At 50.4% G+C, this 15403-nt stretch overlaps 1 protein-coding gene across 2 annotated transcripts; it reads left to right on the top strand.

Annotated features, from left to right (window-relative positions):
- Positions 1-1248: 1248 nt before the first annotated feature.
- Positions 1249-14612, top strand: SLC16A8 (solute carrier family 16 member 8). 2 transcript variants are annotated; one of them, XM_038418756.2, is made up of 5 exons: positions 1249-1874; positions 5988-6286; positions 6946-7089; positions 8496-9362; positions 13011-14612. In XM_038418756.2, the coding sequence occupies exons 2-5, from the start codon at positions 6058-6060 to the stop codon at positions 13391-13393; spliced, it is 1623 nt and encodes a 540-aa protein (XP_038274684.1). In that variant the 5' UTR covers positions 1249-1874; positions 5988-6057; the 3' UTR covers positions 13394-14612. The 2 variants fall into 2 exon arrangements, with proteins under 2 accessions (XP_038274684.1, XP_038274673.1); XM_038418745.2 differs by lacking the exon at positions 1249-1874 and adding an exon at positions 4473-4629.
- The last annotated feature ends 791 nt before the right edge of the window (positions 14613-15403 follow it).

Here is a 15403-nt window from a genome sequence, read left to right as displayed (position 1 = left end):
TCACGAGGCCTGCACACAAACCCAGCATTGTTGTTTTGAGCTCTCCCGGGGGGAGGGTGGGGAGAGACCTGCTGCAGCTGCTTTAGCCAATTAGCCTTATTAATAGACATTCACCACCACCCGCCCCCTGCCCCCCTGCAGCTCCCCAAAGCCCCTCCGACTCCCCTCCCTCCCTGTTCTGTTACCCCTGCCGCCCCTGCAGGAATTTAGAGATGGAGGAGGGGGAAGGAAGCTAAGAAGCTTAATGGATTAAACAGCAAGCCTTTCATTTCTGGGGACCAGGGTGTGCATGTCTTAAATCCTTTGGCCACACCTGGAATGAGTCTTGCCGGTCTCAGGTGGAAAGCAGACTTCTGGTTTTATTATGGTGACTTAACCCGCCCTCACTCCCCTCCAGTTAGCTGCAGAGGCTGCCTGAATTCTGCACCCCACCCCATGGGTTTGCTTTTTTTTTATGGTTGGTGACTGTATTCCTCCTGGTAGCATTCCTCCTGGCGCTCTATACACACTGATCTCCCCAGAGCAGCCCCACCATCCTAATGCCAACGGCTCTGCCTGCTCTGGGTGAGTGCAGTTTGGAGTGTGCTAGACCGCCAGACCTGCCCTGCATTCACTTGGCTTTTTTGTGGAGCCTGCAACAGAAGGGAGCCTTGGTCAAACCATGGTGAACTCTTACCAGCCCTCCAGCCTTATGCCACGAGGAAATGGGAATAACTCATGAGATTTTCCACGCTCTGGAGAATTAAAAGGAGAATTTACCCAGGCAAGTGGTAAGGAGGCTGTTCAGGAAGGCCTCCATGTTCCTCCCCTGTCTATCTACTAGCATATGTGGCCCTCATCAGCACTGAATCCAAGCACTGCTTGCTACTTCAGAGCATTCCCTGCAGGGCCCGCTCTCGGCTCTGCTTCCTTTGCTCCATCATTGCACCCTGTCTCCACCGCAGCACCCCATACTCCAGCACTGCACCCTTGTCCTGTCACTGCACCCCCACCCCATGCCCTGCTCTGTCCCTGCATCCTCTGCACCATTCACTGCAAACACCTGCATCCTGTCACTGCGTTCCCTGCTCTGTCACCACACCCTATCCCCCTCCTTAACCACTGTACCCCCTGCCCCATCCTTCTGCTCCCCCTGCTCCAGGACTGCACCTTCCCTGCCCCGCCTCCTCAGCACATTTCACTGGTTGAACTGCGCATTCACTCTCCAGCTTTGTAAAGCTCCTTGATGTTGTTGCCTAGGCTGCTCCATCCTGATGAGCCAAGAGACAAATGTTAAGAGTCTCCCTGCTAAGGAAAGTGAGTGCAGAGGGGAAGCCATAAGGAATCTTTGGGCAGGCTCCCAGCTGTCTCTCTCTGCTGAGCTGTGGGATTACCGGGGCATTCTGGCCCAGGCATGCAGGCTGCTCCTTCCCATTGGCTGAAAAAGCTTCTTAAAAATGGAGAGGTGGTTTCTGCTAGATCAGCACCTCTGATGCTTTGCCGACTTTAAAACATAAGCAGCTGCTGACCCACATCCACAGTGTAAACACCTTGGGGCTCAAGCTGCAAGCTGTGCTGCACCCAGGGACTCCCAGCGGACAGGACTTGGCGGGAGGCGGGGGGGTCTCTGCAGCAGTTGGAGATCACTGCATGACTCCGCCAGCAGCAGGTGGTTCAGGAGAGGACAGGAAGCAGTGCAGGATTTTCTGCAATCCAGATTGAAGGGGGGACTTTGCTGTCCAGGAAAAGAAAGCAGGCTGCTGCCAGGCATCTGCCATGGAGCTAACCCCGAAAGACGCCATCTAAGCTAACGTGCTCCTCCTGGAGCCAAGAAGCGCCACGCAGATCGGCCCCCTGGAACTCTGAGGGTGAACAGGCAGCCGCCGTCCTGCGAGGTTTGTATCCAGATGCACTTTGACGACCGTTGATTCATTTGGTAGGTTAGTGGTGTGTGCAGGATGTTATCCTGGTTGCCGCGCAGGCTAATGCTGGTCTCGGGGCATAGCCTATTAATAGGTCAGCCTGTGTCAGGGAAAGCTCATCTAATTCTCTCTGGATGCGCTCTACATGCACCCTCTCTCCCTCTGTGACGTGGATCCGCTGCTCTTGGAGGCTGGGAGTGTGAGCCCTGGCACCATCACCCGGAGCAAGGACCCCACTGAGCTGGGACACTAGAGGAGAATGCTGGCACTAGTGTGTGGATCCCATTGACGCCCAGTGCCAGCATGCTTGAGCTGTGGATCCCACTTTGTTCAGAGGTTGGGTCTGGGACAGCTCCCTAGTGGTGGGATCCTGCTGTGTGTGGAGGGCGATTCTCAGTGCTAGCCCCAGGGGTGTAGCCCACCCCACACGCAAAGGTTGAGGGTGTGACTCTCACCATTAGTGTGCTGCCCTTGCATGTGGATTTTCTAGCACTGGTAGTAAATCTCGCCCTACCATAACAGAGGCATCAGCACAGTGAGCTACAAAGGTGACGGGTGCTATGGGGACACCTGAGCATGCAGGTGTGATGCATTGGGCGTTAGTGTTTGGGGAGGAGCCTCTGTGTGCCAATGATCCATCTACTGTAGTGTGTGTTTAAACTGGGAATTGAGTTTTTTAAATACCCAAACAAACCTTCCCAGCACTGGAGAAAATAGTAGTGAGCAGTGGTGTGCAAGGACCAGACACAATGTACATCAGTGCATACTACCGCCCGTAGCAATGATCAGAACAGCCGTGCATTTGTTGTGAACTTCTGAGTGGGAAACCTATACTCCCCATACTGTTTCTCAGAGCCTGGAGTAAATGGCTCTCAAATGGTTTTGCAAATGAGGAGGTGTGTGCCAGAGGGCCAAATCAATGCCCTTGCCTAGGAACTATTGAACATTTCGAACGAGGAGACATGTTGCTTATGCCTCCCCACTTCCCAATAAACCTCTGATCATGGTGCTGGAGCACAGAGGTTTCAACCAGCTTGACAAATGTAAGGATGAACAGAGGAATGAACAGCAAGAATCTGGGGCAGGTGTCCATGTGTCTGCGTGGGTGCATGCGTTTGGCAGCAGACACTCTTCCAACACAGCTGCATGCATCAGATGATGCGAGTGGTCCAGGTCCAAGACTGATCTGGAAAGCTTTGTACCATTAGAGCACATGCTCTGTAATACAATAGTAACTTGCTTACTAATAAGTTGGAGAGGGGTTTTGGGTGGAGCGGAGAGTGGAGTGTTGCTAAATCAACCTGCCAGGGTGCCACTGTTTGACGTGATCATTTTGGAGCAGTAAAAGGTTAGAACTGTTGGTGGTTGACAGTAGAATCTGGGTTTACCCTCACCCCGGCTGGTGAATACTTAGCGTGGAGATGCCTTTCCCATAGCCCATTCCTACTGCTGTCACTCATTTGCACTGAGTCAGGGAGACTTGGTTTTAAGGCTCAGATTCTTTTTGGCAGTAGGGGCTAGAAAAATAAACACCGCACTGGAGGAGTCACAGCTCCTGAGTTCTAATCCTGACTCTGCTGCTGGCTCACTGTGTGGCCTTGGGTGAGTAATTTATCATCTCTGTGCCTGAGTTTCCCCATCTGTAACACACACACACACACACGTGTGTGTGTGTGTGTGTGTGTGTGTGTATGGGGATGAATATTAATGGGGTAATGTACATGCAGCACTTGGAACACTTAAGGTGCTGTACGAGCGCCAAGTCTTATGTCTGGAATGAGTTTCTTGGTGCTGCTTGGCTGCAGGTAGAGAATGCTAGAGCTGGTGTGTGTGTGGGGGAGCTGGAGCCATCTATAAATGGGCTGAAACACCGGGCGGAGCTTGCTGCCCCTTGCCTGCCCGATTTCGGAAGCTCGCAGTACATGCTGGTTCTGCATGTGAGGAGCATTTGACTAGAACCGTCCAAAGGAGACGCAGCTTAAATCCACCCTCACAGCAAGATCCCACTGGCCATTGATTTCCTGTGTGACAGGTTCCCAACGACTATTGACTAGGGGGCACTGGGCTAGGCCTTGTGGGAGAAGTACCAGAAATAGCCTTTCCAGCTTTGCTTCAATGGAGCTTGGCCCACGGCACTTGCCCATAGCAAAGTGTTGTCGTAGGACAACTGACCACGCTTTTCCAGAAGAAGGTTCCTCATGGTGCGGGGAAGGGAGACTCTGCTGAGGGCATCTGGGGTCACCAGCCCTGTTCCTACCTGTATGTGCTGAGCCTGGCTCAGAAACCTGATTAGTGACAATTGGCCCAAAGCCAATGGTGCCTTCTCATGCAAATCAGCCCTGCAGCGCATTGTGGTTATAGCGATGTCCCTTACTGTAGGTCCACAGGCAATCTCCCCATTTCGGCTGGTGCAGTGCTAAATAGTCCTTGCTCACCCCCTTGCAGACACCCCCTGGAAACACCCAACCCTACTTTTATTTTTAGTTGTGCCATATTGACCTGCCAACAGCCTGCACCATAACCATTTTAGTTGTGAAAAACCAGCCCTTCACCCCCTGCGTGGAGTTAGTAATCTCACAAAACTACTGAGGCTGGCTGGTGCTGGGGAAGAAGGGGCTGCTCTCTAAATTTGACTCTTGCCCAGTGAAGGTGGATTACCCTGAATAACACCACTCTGCACTTCCACTTGAGGATCTCAAAGCACCTCATAAAAATGAGCACCTCTGTGGTAAGGCTGAAAAAGACTTTCTGTTACGCAGGTGGCACAGAGAGAGGAGAGGACTAGCTCAAGGTCACACACATAGAGTTTGCAGCAAAGCTGGGGATAGAGCTTAGATCTCCTGCTTCCCCATCCTGTGCCTTGTCTGTGAGAGCCTCCTTGGCTCATGGCAGTCCCAGATCAGAGGAAGTCCCAGCCTTCACCAGGATTGGCTGAAGCAGGGACTGGAGACATCATCAAAGAGCAAACTGTCCGCTCGAAGTACTACAGCCAGTGGCACTGGGGTGGGGAGAGGCATTTCAGAAGGAGAGGGGAAACCTGCGTTGCCAGAAGAGGAAAGTGTCATGGCAAGCTGTGAGCTAAGCCTGGGGAAATCCACCTGGATTCTCTGGAACCTGTCATACCATGTGCTATCCACACCCTGGTCAGGAGTGAGAGAGTACTGTGTGTTAGCAGTTATAGCCAAAGCATAGGGTGTGTTCCTGCAGAGACATGAGAAAGCTATTGGGTGACAAGGAGAGAGGCTGTGGCCTCCCTGTACTGCTGTTGTGTGCTCCCAGGGTCCACCATGCTCAGCGTTGGGAAGGGCCCAATGGGCGCCCTGGCACGGACTGCGGAAATGAGAAAAACAAACCCAGACTGGCCAGTGGGAGCAAAATTCTTGTCCAGCTTAAGGCTTCTGAGAGAAACTCACAAGACAAACCCCCCTCCCACTCCCAACTCACCCTGCCTTTGTTCTGGCAAAGTAAGTTATATAGGTACAGAGCCCTAATCTCTCTGGCATGCAAATACCCTACAGCTCTAGCTTGCCCCCCTTTCAAAAATCTGTCTCCTTGGCAGCTCAGAAAGAGGGTGTGTGTGTGTGTGTGTGTGTGTGTGTGTGTATGTGTGTGTGTGTGTGTGTGTGTGGGCGGGCTGTCTGTAGTATGCTTGCAGGAGCACAGGTGGTGGTTTATAGCATGTCTAGGCCCCAAACCAAACCAGAGTCCCGTTATGCTAGGCACTGTGCAAACACTGCTTGAGAAACAGCCCTTGAAGAGCTTCCAGCCTAACTAGACAAGACAGCCAAAGTGTGGGAGGGGAACCAGGCACAAGGAGGAGAGGTGAGGGGATATGCCCAAGGCCACCCAGCAGGCCAGTGGCAGAGAATTCAGAATAGCACCAGGTCTCCTGACTCCCACTCCAGTGCCCTAGCCCTTAGATCACACTGCAGCTCCATGTAACGAGGGGGCAGAGGTCAGAGAAGGTGGGAACAAATACTGGAGCAAGTGAATGTAAACACTTCAACAGGCAGTGGTGGACCGCCGGGCGGAAGGCTGGAGCTGCCATTGTAACCATGTGTCCTGCATGCTCTTCTCATCCTGCAGCTCTTGGAGATCCGAGTCTACTGCACGCTCTCCCCCGCTTGGCATTGAGTCCTCTCTCCCAAATTAGAAAATGGGGAGGTCTGACCCAGAGGAGGGCCAGCTGCCAGCTTCGGTGAAGCCCCCAGATGGTGGCTGGGGCTGGATAGTGCTGCTGGGCTGCTTTGTGATCACCGGCTTTTCCTACGCCTTCCCTAAGGCAGTGAGCGTCTACTTCAAGGAGCTGATGCATGACTTCCATGTGGGGTACAGTGACACAGCTTGGATCTCGTCCATCATGCTGGCCATGCTGTATGGCACAGGTGGGAATGCTAGTGTGAGCCCCTTCCAACAAACCCCCACTTTAGCCCTCCCCCGCTCAAACACAGACACGGTACAGAGCGGACGTCTCCTTTGGGTCTTTAACCTTCTCTTTATGCTTCCCAACCCGCCTCTGCACTAAAACCAAATGGGAGTTGGGGCAGGGTGAGAGAGACCTCTGTCCCCAACACCCCACACAAAAGGGGGATAAGCATGCAATATCCTGATTTATGCCCCCTCATCCCCCATGCCTCAGACATCCCCTATGTCTCCATTGGCACCCTGAAGATCTCTTTGCCTGCTCATCAGCTCCATTCCTTGGTCAGCTGGAGGGGGTCCCTCTCTTCCCTTTTGCTGCCCTCACTGAAGCTGAGTATAGCTGTCTCCGTGTTACACCAAGTCTCTTCTTGCCCCATGGAAAGAAGGAATCATAGCCAAGTTGCCCTTATGGCCGTGTGGAGCCAGGGCTTATCTGTGTGGACCCTAGAGCTGATGCTCTACCTCCAGAGCAGAGCTGATGGTGAGGGAGGGAGGGAGATTTCCTTTGGCCTGAGCATTCTGCATTCATGTGCTGCAGGCATGTGGAGAAGTCACTTGGTCGCAGCTGCCCTAACTCCTTGTTTTCTCTGGTTCTCACTCTGCCTTCTCTGCTTCCATTCAGGGCCTGTGAGCAGCATCATGGTGAACCAGTTTGGGTGCCGGCCTGTGATGCTTGTCGGTGGGCTCCTGGCGTCTTCTGGTATGATCCTAGCCTCCTTCACGACCAACATTATTGAGCTGTACTTGACGGCTGGCATGCTGACAGGTGAGAGCCCTACAGAGGGGGAGCGCTGCAGCTGGGGGAGTGCACCTGTTGGATCCCAGCAGCTTGGGGCCGGGGCTGGGAGAATGATATAGGCAGGGATAGAGACAGAAGGGACATAGATGATGTCTAACTACCATGGTAACTGGAGATGTATAAATATGTGAAGGCAGAGAGGGGAGGGAGAGATGGGCGGGGGATGATAGAGAGGCACTGTCTGTGCTTCCACTGAATCTGTGTGAGCAAGACACGTGCTTAAATGCAGTTCAGGCTGGCAAGCTGCTACCTGAGGGAGACAAGGCAGAGTGAGGAGTTGTGAGGAACACTGGCAGGGATGATGGAGAAATAAAGGGGTCTAAGTCCATGGAAGGATTACATGGCCATAGGGGAGAGAAGTGAAGACTGAGCGAGAAACACACAGCTTCATGATGTGGTTTTTTTCCCCCCCTTTGCTCTGGAGAAACAGAGTTTGGTTGCTGAGGGAAGAGGATTTTCTCCTAACTGTGGATGTGCTCAGGGAGCTGTCGTGGCTGTTGGGAGGACAGCCTGCCACGGCAGCAGCTTTATGGCACTGGCTCTTGAGGCTGTAGGAGGCAAGAGGAGGGGTCTGGGCTGTGACTGAGATTCCTGCCTGCCTCCATCTGGAGCTGCATAGATGGTGCATCAGAGCTGGCCGAAGGATCTCAGTGTCCAAGACCCTTGTTCTCTGGCTGGCAAAGGCTGAGAGCACTGTGAGGATGATCGGCTCAGCACTTGGGGGCTAGCAGAAGAAATACCTTAAGTCTGGCTCATCAATTGATTTAGCAAGATTAGATGGGCTAGAGAGGGAACTCCACACAGCCGTCTTCATACAGAGGCAGAGTCACTGGGGTATGGGCCGGGGGCGAACCACTGAGCTCTGAGGTGGGCGTGGGAAGAGACACACGCACCAGGAGGAAGAAGAACCCATAGTAAGAGGGAAAAAACCCCAAAACGCTGGTCCATTACTATTTTCTCTTCTGGATGCAATCTGACAATGGAACAGCCTGAGGTGGGGTCACAGTGGGCCTGATCAAGAGTTTAACGGGTAATAACCCAAGTAAGGTGGTGATGGAGAAGTCCTGATGCAGGCTCTCAGGGAAGGTCTGCCAGTTAGAATGGGGTAGCAAAGGCAGGTGACAGTGGGTGGGTCCCAGTGCAATGTAAGCTCTTTGGGATCTGATCCTGCCTCTGCCTATGAGTTCCATACAGTAAGTCATGTGGGAGAATCTAAGACTTGGGAAGAGAATTAAACTACATGACAGGGTCTTTGGGCTAGGTGTGTGCATGCAGACTCTCTGAGAGGTTTGCATTTGTTGTGGTCCTCTTGTCTCTGTGGTCTTTCACCCATTATTCTCTCCATCTCTTCCTTCCCCTACCCCTGCACACAGGTCTAGGTATGGCTCTGAACTTCCAGCCCTCCTTGATCATGCTTGGCACCTACTTTGACAAACGTAGACCTCTGGCCAATGGGCTTGCTGCAGCTGGGAGCCCTGTCTTCCTCTCTGCCCTCTCTCCATTGGGGCAGGTCTTGCTCGAGAAGTTTGGCTGGCGAGGGGGATTCCTCATCATGGGGGGTTTGCTGCTCAATTGCTGCACCTGTGGAGCAGTCATGAGACCTCTCGAGGCAGGGATGAAGCGGAAGATGGAGAGAGTTCAGGACAAATATGAAGCCAAGGAGATGCTGCCCATTGGGGAAAGGGCAGAGGAGGCCATAAGCACCATTGATGGAGTCAAAAAGTCTAAGAAAACCAAGAAGAAGCAGCCCAGGAAAGGGAAGAAGCTATTGGATTTTTCTATCTTCTTCAACCGGGGGTTTGTCATTTACTCCATTGCTAAGTTCATCATGGTCTTGGGTCTCTTTGTGCCCCCCATATTGCTGGTCAACTATGCCAAAGACATAGGAGTGCCAGACACAGAAGCTGCCTTCCTGCTGTCCATCATTGGCTTCATAGACATCTTTGCCCGCCCTTCCTGTGGGATGCTGGCCGGGCTGCAGTGGATGCGTCCCCATGTCGCCTACTTATTCAGCTTTGCTATGCTCTTCAATGGCCTAACAGACATCTGCAGTGCCAGGGCTAATACGTACACGGCGCTGGTCATCTTCTGTGTCTTCTTTGGCATCTCCTATGGCATGGTGGGTGCATTGCAGTTTGAGGTGCTCATGGCCATTGTTGGATCCCAGAAGTTCTCCAGTGCCATTGGGCTGGTCCTGCTCATTGAAGCCTTTGCTGTGCTCATTGGGCCACCCTCAGCAGGTATGTTTGTGCTTGTCGGTCACACAACTGCCCTCCCAGCCTGACACTGGGACTCTTGACCAACAGGGTAACACTAATGGTTAAGTTCTCTCAAGAATTTGGAAGCATCCAGGCATTTTAACTGCATATTTCTAGCCCTAATTTTTGATTGGTGGAATGGTATCCATAGTCATCCAATGGCATCCTAGATATCAGAGCGGGGTGGGGTGGCTTCAGTACCTGGCATCTGAAGGGTTCATGAGGCTGCACCTCTTTAATTCCTTGAGGGAGAGGACATCTAAGCAGATTACTGAAGAACTGAAGGGAGTTGAATAGTTCAACTCCTATTTTTAGAGAGGAATGAATGAGGGACTATTTCATTGCCTCTATTTGCACAAGTGGGGAAAAAAGGTACCCCTGCTTTATGATGTGTGTATGCGAGTATATACACTTCTCTTTTTTTAATCAATTTTTCATAAAGTATACTTTAACAGTAAAAGACTGAGCTGGTTTTTCATTTCAATTGTCCCTATAAAAAAAGACAATCTGAAATGACGAATCTGAGTCCAACCCAATGCACAACAAAACTGATATAACCGGTGTGCTGAGAGATTCTTTTTGTGAATTCTATTATTTTGCTCATAAAAAATTAGCAGCTATGAGCATTTAGTTAGGGCTACCTATAGTGGGATCTACCCTCAGTGTCCCTTAATCCTGACCAACAGCACCTCCTGCTATTGCTTTGCGTGGGTAAGAAGAGAAGGTTATGTTGTTGTTAAAGCCTGGCAAATACTGCAAAAAGCATTTGTGAACATTAATGTGACTAAAAACCAGCAGCTTCTCATTAGTATTCACAGCCCTTCTGCTTTGTTGCTGTGCATATTCATGAGCGTGACTATTTTTGTTTGCGGAAAGCACAAATCTCATGAATGTTTGTAGCAATACATCCCTGCCAGAATTGTGCACAGGGCCATCTCAAAACCTTTATTTAGAGAGAAGATTCAAAGTCTTTCAATCAATAAGGGACTGGCACAGGGGCGCTGGAACAATTTGTACAGTGTGGGTGCTGAAAGCCAAATGGTAAACCGTGTATATGGTGGAAACCACTTCAAGCCAAGGGGTGCGGCAGCACCCCTAGTTCCAGCACCTATGGAGAGGCAATAATATGCCTGTGACTAAGGTGGGTTGATCACTCACTCTTTGTAACTAATAATGAATAGTTTGGTCCCTTGGGAGGGAGTAGCTTGCATAAAGTGTTCGATGAACGTGACCAGTCCTTGTCAAAGTCTATTAGTGGATAACTTGCAAACAGGAAAACAAGGGCAAATTTACTGAATACATTATTCACTGAGGTTTTTCTGCTGTACTGTAGGCAAATGCCTACCAGGACCCAGATTGATACCCCCTCTGCTCCTTTCCTTAAGCCAAAATTTGAACCCAATCTCCAGCCATGACCTGACAGTGCATGAAACACAGCGTGATTGAGCTCCTCCCCCTGCTGTGCCAACCATCCCATTGCCATGCTAAATCAAACCCTCCACTAGCACAGAAGCTCCCAAAGTGGGGTCTCCAGCCCTTGTGGGTTACGTGGGGGGGGGCTCCATCTCTTGAGCCAGGGTCAGAACATGCCGGAACAGCATTCCCGCTGCATGAAAGATACCATTTTGTTCTCCAGATGGCATCCTCCGCACATTGTGGCCTCTCGCACACCATGCATGAGAATTCATGCTGGCAGGGGTGTTCCAGTCATACCAGAAACGATAGGGGTCCGGGACATTAAGTAAGATGCCAAAGGGGTCGTTTCAGAACCACTGCACTAGAGCCTCTGAAGGCAAAAGCAAGGGAGATTTAGGTTAGACTAGGAAAAACTTTCTGTCAGGGTGGTTAAGCACTGAATCAAATTACCTGGGGAGGTTGTGGCATCTCTGTCACAGGAGGTTTTTAAGAGCAGGTTGGACAAATACCTATCAGGGATGGTCTAGATAATACTTAGTCCTGCCTCAGAGCAGGGGACTGGATTAGAAGACCTCTTGCGGGTCCTTCCAGTCCTACACTTCTATGATATCTATGATTGTGGGGAGGAGAGGACCAGACCTATGGGTTAATTTGGATCACTGTGAGAACCCTCACTAACAACAACAGTACCTGGCTCCTCTTCTCTGATCCAAACAGGAACAGACTTAGTTCCCAGGGTGGGTAGCAGGCCCAAGCAGGCTGACACTGGCCCACTTCAGGGAGATTTCTGAAATACATTGTGAGACAGGTAATGATGGGGCTTAATGAAGCAGCTGTGGTGGCAGGGGAAGGGGACATTAGCTCAGCATTGCTGGTGGGCCTGTCAGTGTCCAGAGCTTGGTGACATGACAGCCAAAAATGCAAAGGGTGGAGAAACAGGCCTTTACTGAATATTGTGTGCAGCACCAGAGCATCTCCTTTCAAGGAAGGAACATTAAAGATATGGCAATAGAAAGAAAAGGGAAGGAGGAGACCATGAGGGGATCTGAATAGTCTGGAGAGGGAGAGATGCTTTATCTTCTCTCCATTTATGCACAGAGTTTAAGGCCAGAAGGGACAGGTCTAATCTGACCTGTATAACACTGGCCTACTATCTTCTCCCAGTTACCCCTGCACTGAGAGCAATAACGTATGCTTTAGTCAAACATCTTCTGGGAAGGCATCCAGTCATGATTCAAAGAGGGTTATGGTTATTTGGGTAAGTCAATACAGAATGGTGGAGAGGGACAATAGTGAGATGAGAGAGGGACCTGGGATGCTGCAGCAATGAAGCTGGGACCATCTTTATACGTTGAGAGCAGTTTGTTTGTAAAATAGGGATAACAAGGGAATAGCTGTCACCATAACCTTGGCAGAATGGAACTGTGGCTAAGCTTATGTGTTCAGCCTATGCCAAGCCGAACAGAATCTAGCCCATAGTGCCTGGCAGCTGTAGGGGCCTGATGGTGGGGGAAGCTTGAGTCTGTTGGTAAACACAGTTGATCTGACTCAAGGGAGCAGAAACTGAATGGGAAAAAAGTAACAGTGTCACTTTGCTTGACAGCTGCTTGGTCTGCAGGTTCGAGGGGCTGACAGGGCTTGCAGTGTGTTAAGATTTGCCCCCTACTATTCCTTACTCTTTACCCAGCCTGGAGTCACATATAGGGTCCCACCACACACACAGGACAATCCTGATTTTCACAGAGTTATTCCATAAGCCCTAATTTGTGGGACAATTCAAAGGGTCCCCCATATTGGTTTCAAGCATTATGCTGCAGCATTGAATGTTATTCCATTGCCTCTTCTGAGTCGTCATACGGTGATGTTGGGCAGATGGAATGGAGCAGTGACAGACCACATCAGCATGGTGTCATGATTACTTAACCCTTCCAGAACAAAGACAAATTTGTAGCTACAAGCAGTGTCACAAACTCACCTCTTGGATCACATCCCTTCTGTTTTTCTCAGCCAACACAGAATGGCTTTCTGTTGTATATTGTCCAGGGCTTTGTCAAGTGTAATTTTGAATATCCCAATAAGGCTTCAGTCTCTTTCCTTAGGAAATTATTCCACCGCCACAGAGAGCTCATTGAGGTGCTGATCTCAGCGACTTCAATATCATTGGAAAAGACTTGCTGACAGTCTAACCCTAATTATTTCTCATTTGACTATCAGGACGCTTGGTGGATGCATTCAAGAACTACGCAATCATCTTCTACTTGGCTGGCTCAGAGGTTGTACTCTCCTCCCTCTTCCTCGGCATGGCCACCTATTGCTGCCTGAATCATGGGAAGAAGACACCCCAGCCAGAGAAGACCCCTTCGGTAGGGGGTGGCAGTGATACTGAAGAGGCAGAGTCAGATGTGGAGGACCGTGCTGGTGACAACCACCATCTGTCCCACAGCACCAACACTGCTGTCGCCATGGACAGCGATGCCGTGAACCATGTAGCAGAGGACCATAGTGCAGATGGGGTTGAGCAGCCTGCGGGTGAGGGGGCAGTACCAGTCCCAAGTGAATGCAACTCTGGCCAGACAGGGGAGAGAGAGAGTTTTTAGCAAGTGAAAAGCCAGGACTAAGAGACAATGCTAAAGTGTATGACTGGCCTGGTTTGGAGACAAGTAAATGGGGGATGGAATATAGGTTGGAGGGGGAGATTGTGCTGGGGAAGAAGCTGTGGCAGGGTGGGGGAGCTGTAAGGAACAAGAGACAGAATGTTTATATATATATAAATGTCTGTGTAATGGTATACTGCAAATACGCTGATGTATTCAACACAGGCCCAAAGACACTGAAAACCAGTCTCCCCTCCAAACTGTCCATGGGAAATATTTTTAAACAGCAGCAGAGGCAGCCAGAGAACTTTACTTTTCCCTCTGCACTATCACCCTAAGAATTAGGGGCTCTTTATGACCCTTCCCCATAGGCTGAATCTGCAAGGCGAGAGTAGATGACATGTGAGGGGACAACACGGAGCAGGAAGAGTTTCTCGGCAGGGCCAGGTAAAAACACACCATGGTCCGAGGGATGAGCCATGTGGCATCAATGGTTACAAGAGGGTTGGGGGAGTGTTTTTTAACTGAAAGAAGACTCCTTATATAAAGGAATCAATGTTCAGGCAGAAGAACAAGCAGAAACCAGAGGATGCAATGAATGAGGGTGTTTGAGCAAGTAGTAAATCAGGATTAAGAGATGGATTTCTGGATTCTAAGAGAACAACCTTCTCTTCCATGCTTAAACCACACTTAATCTGCTTTAGAACTGGGTCTACTGTGACACTCCTAGCCAAAGCCCGCCCTTCCAGTTTCCTGAATTACTTCACCTCAAACACCCCATGGCAGCACCTCAAGGGACCTATTACAACACCAAGGGATCAGAAGCCAGAGGGCTGTATGGCAGGGATCTTAGGGGCTGCAGAACAGGCATTTCACTTCAGGTCACTGGCTCAAATATGAACTAGGAGGTAGAGATATTACCAGCTGATAGCCCAGCTAAACCAAATTTAGTGAGGAGAGAGAAGGTCACACTCCAGCTGCTACTACACAAGCAGTATTGATTTGCTGCAATAAGGAGTTCTCAAAGAGAGACAAGACCTGAATGAGCGAGGGGGCTTGCAACCACAATTTGGCCCCTCCATCCAGGACTCAGAGACACACTCAGGGACAACGACGACAACACAAAGAGCACTGTAGCTACCCCCTCTGTCTGTGTAGGAGGCTCAGCTTGTAACCAGCACTGTATTCACATTAAAATGTATCTAAAAAACTCCCAAACAAATCTGACCATTTTTGGAGCATCAAGATTAGTTAGTTCATTAGTTCTGTGCACTTTGTCCAATCTTCCACTTTTAAGTGACGTAAGAGAAGGAGCCTCCATCCCATCTTCTGGGAAACTAATTCAGTCTACACGGACCTCGCTGGTAGCAAAGGATTCCTGCTATCCAGGCAACATTTTCCTTTATTCAGTTTCATCTCATGAAGTGTTATACAACCCCAGGGTCAGATTCTGTCTCCCAGCATAGGCAGCACAAAGCTTTAGCTGGCAATTCCTCTTTTGTAATGGGAAGCTCAGCAGGAGGGAGAGGTACTCCACACTGGCTTCAGCACAGGGGCCTGGCCAGGGAAAGAGGTTGCAGCTAGAGCACCTCCAGGTGGATATGGGCAGCTTGTTGTAACTTACAAGAGTCTTCAGGCTACACTAAGGCTCAGGAGCAGACCAGTTCTCCCCCCACCCCCAAAGGGGCCATGGGCATAGCGCCACCTTTGCCATGCCCCTTTCCAAGTTGCACTGAACATGGCTTACCATAGCTCAGGACCTGAACTGCACTCAATCCTTCTTCTCCGACAGAGTTTTCCTATATACATTTGGTCCCTCCAGTTCCTTGATTACTGTGGTGCTCTTGTCCAACTCCCATTCAAACAGAGTCACCCTGGACTCCAGAATCCCTCAGCAGCACAAAGCATGAGGAGTGCTTTTTAAAAGAAAAGTTGGTGTCACTGTATTGCACTATAAACATTCCAAATGGGATGCTAAGCAGCCTGCCCTGTGATCTCTGCCAGTCAGAACTG

This window comes from Dermochelys coriacea, chromosome 1 (assembly GCF_009764565.3).
Source record: "Dermochelys coriacea isolate rDerCor1 chromosome 1, rDerCor1.pri.v4, whole genome shotgun sequence".
NCBI classification, from domain to species: domain Eukaryota; kingdom Metazoa; phylum Chordata; order Testudines; family Dermochelyidae; genus Dermochelys; species Dermochelys coriacea.
This window is presented reverse-complemented; position numbering and strand designations above follow the sequence as displayed.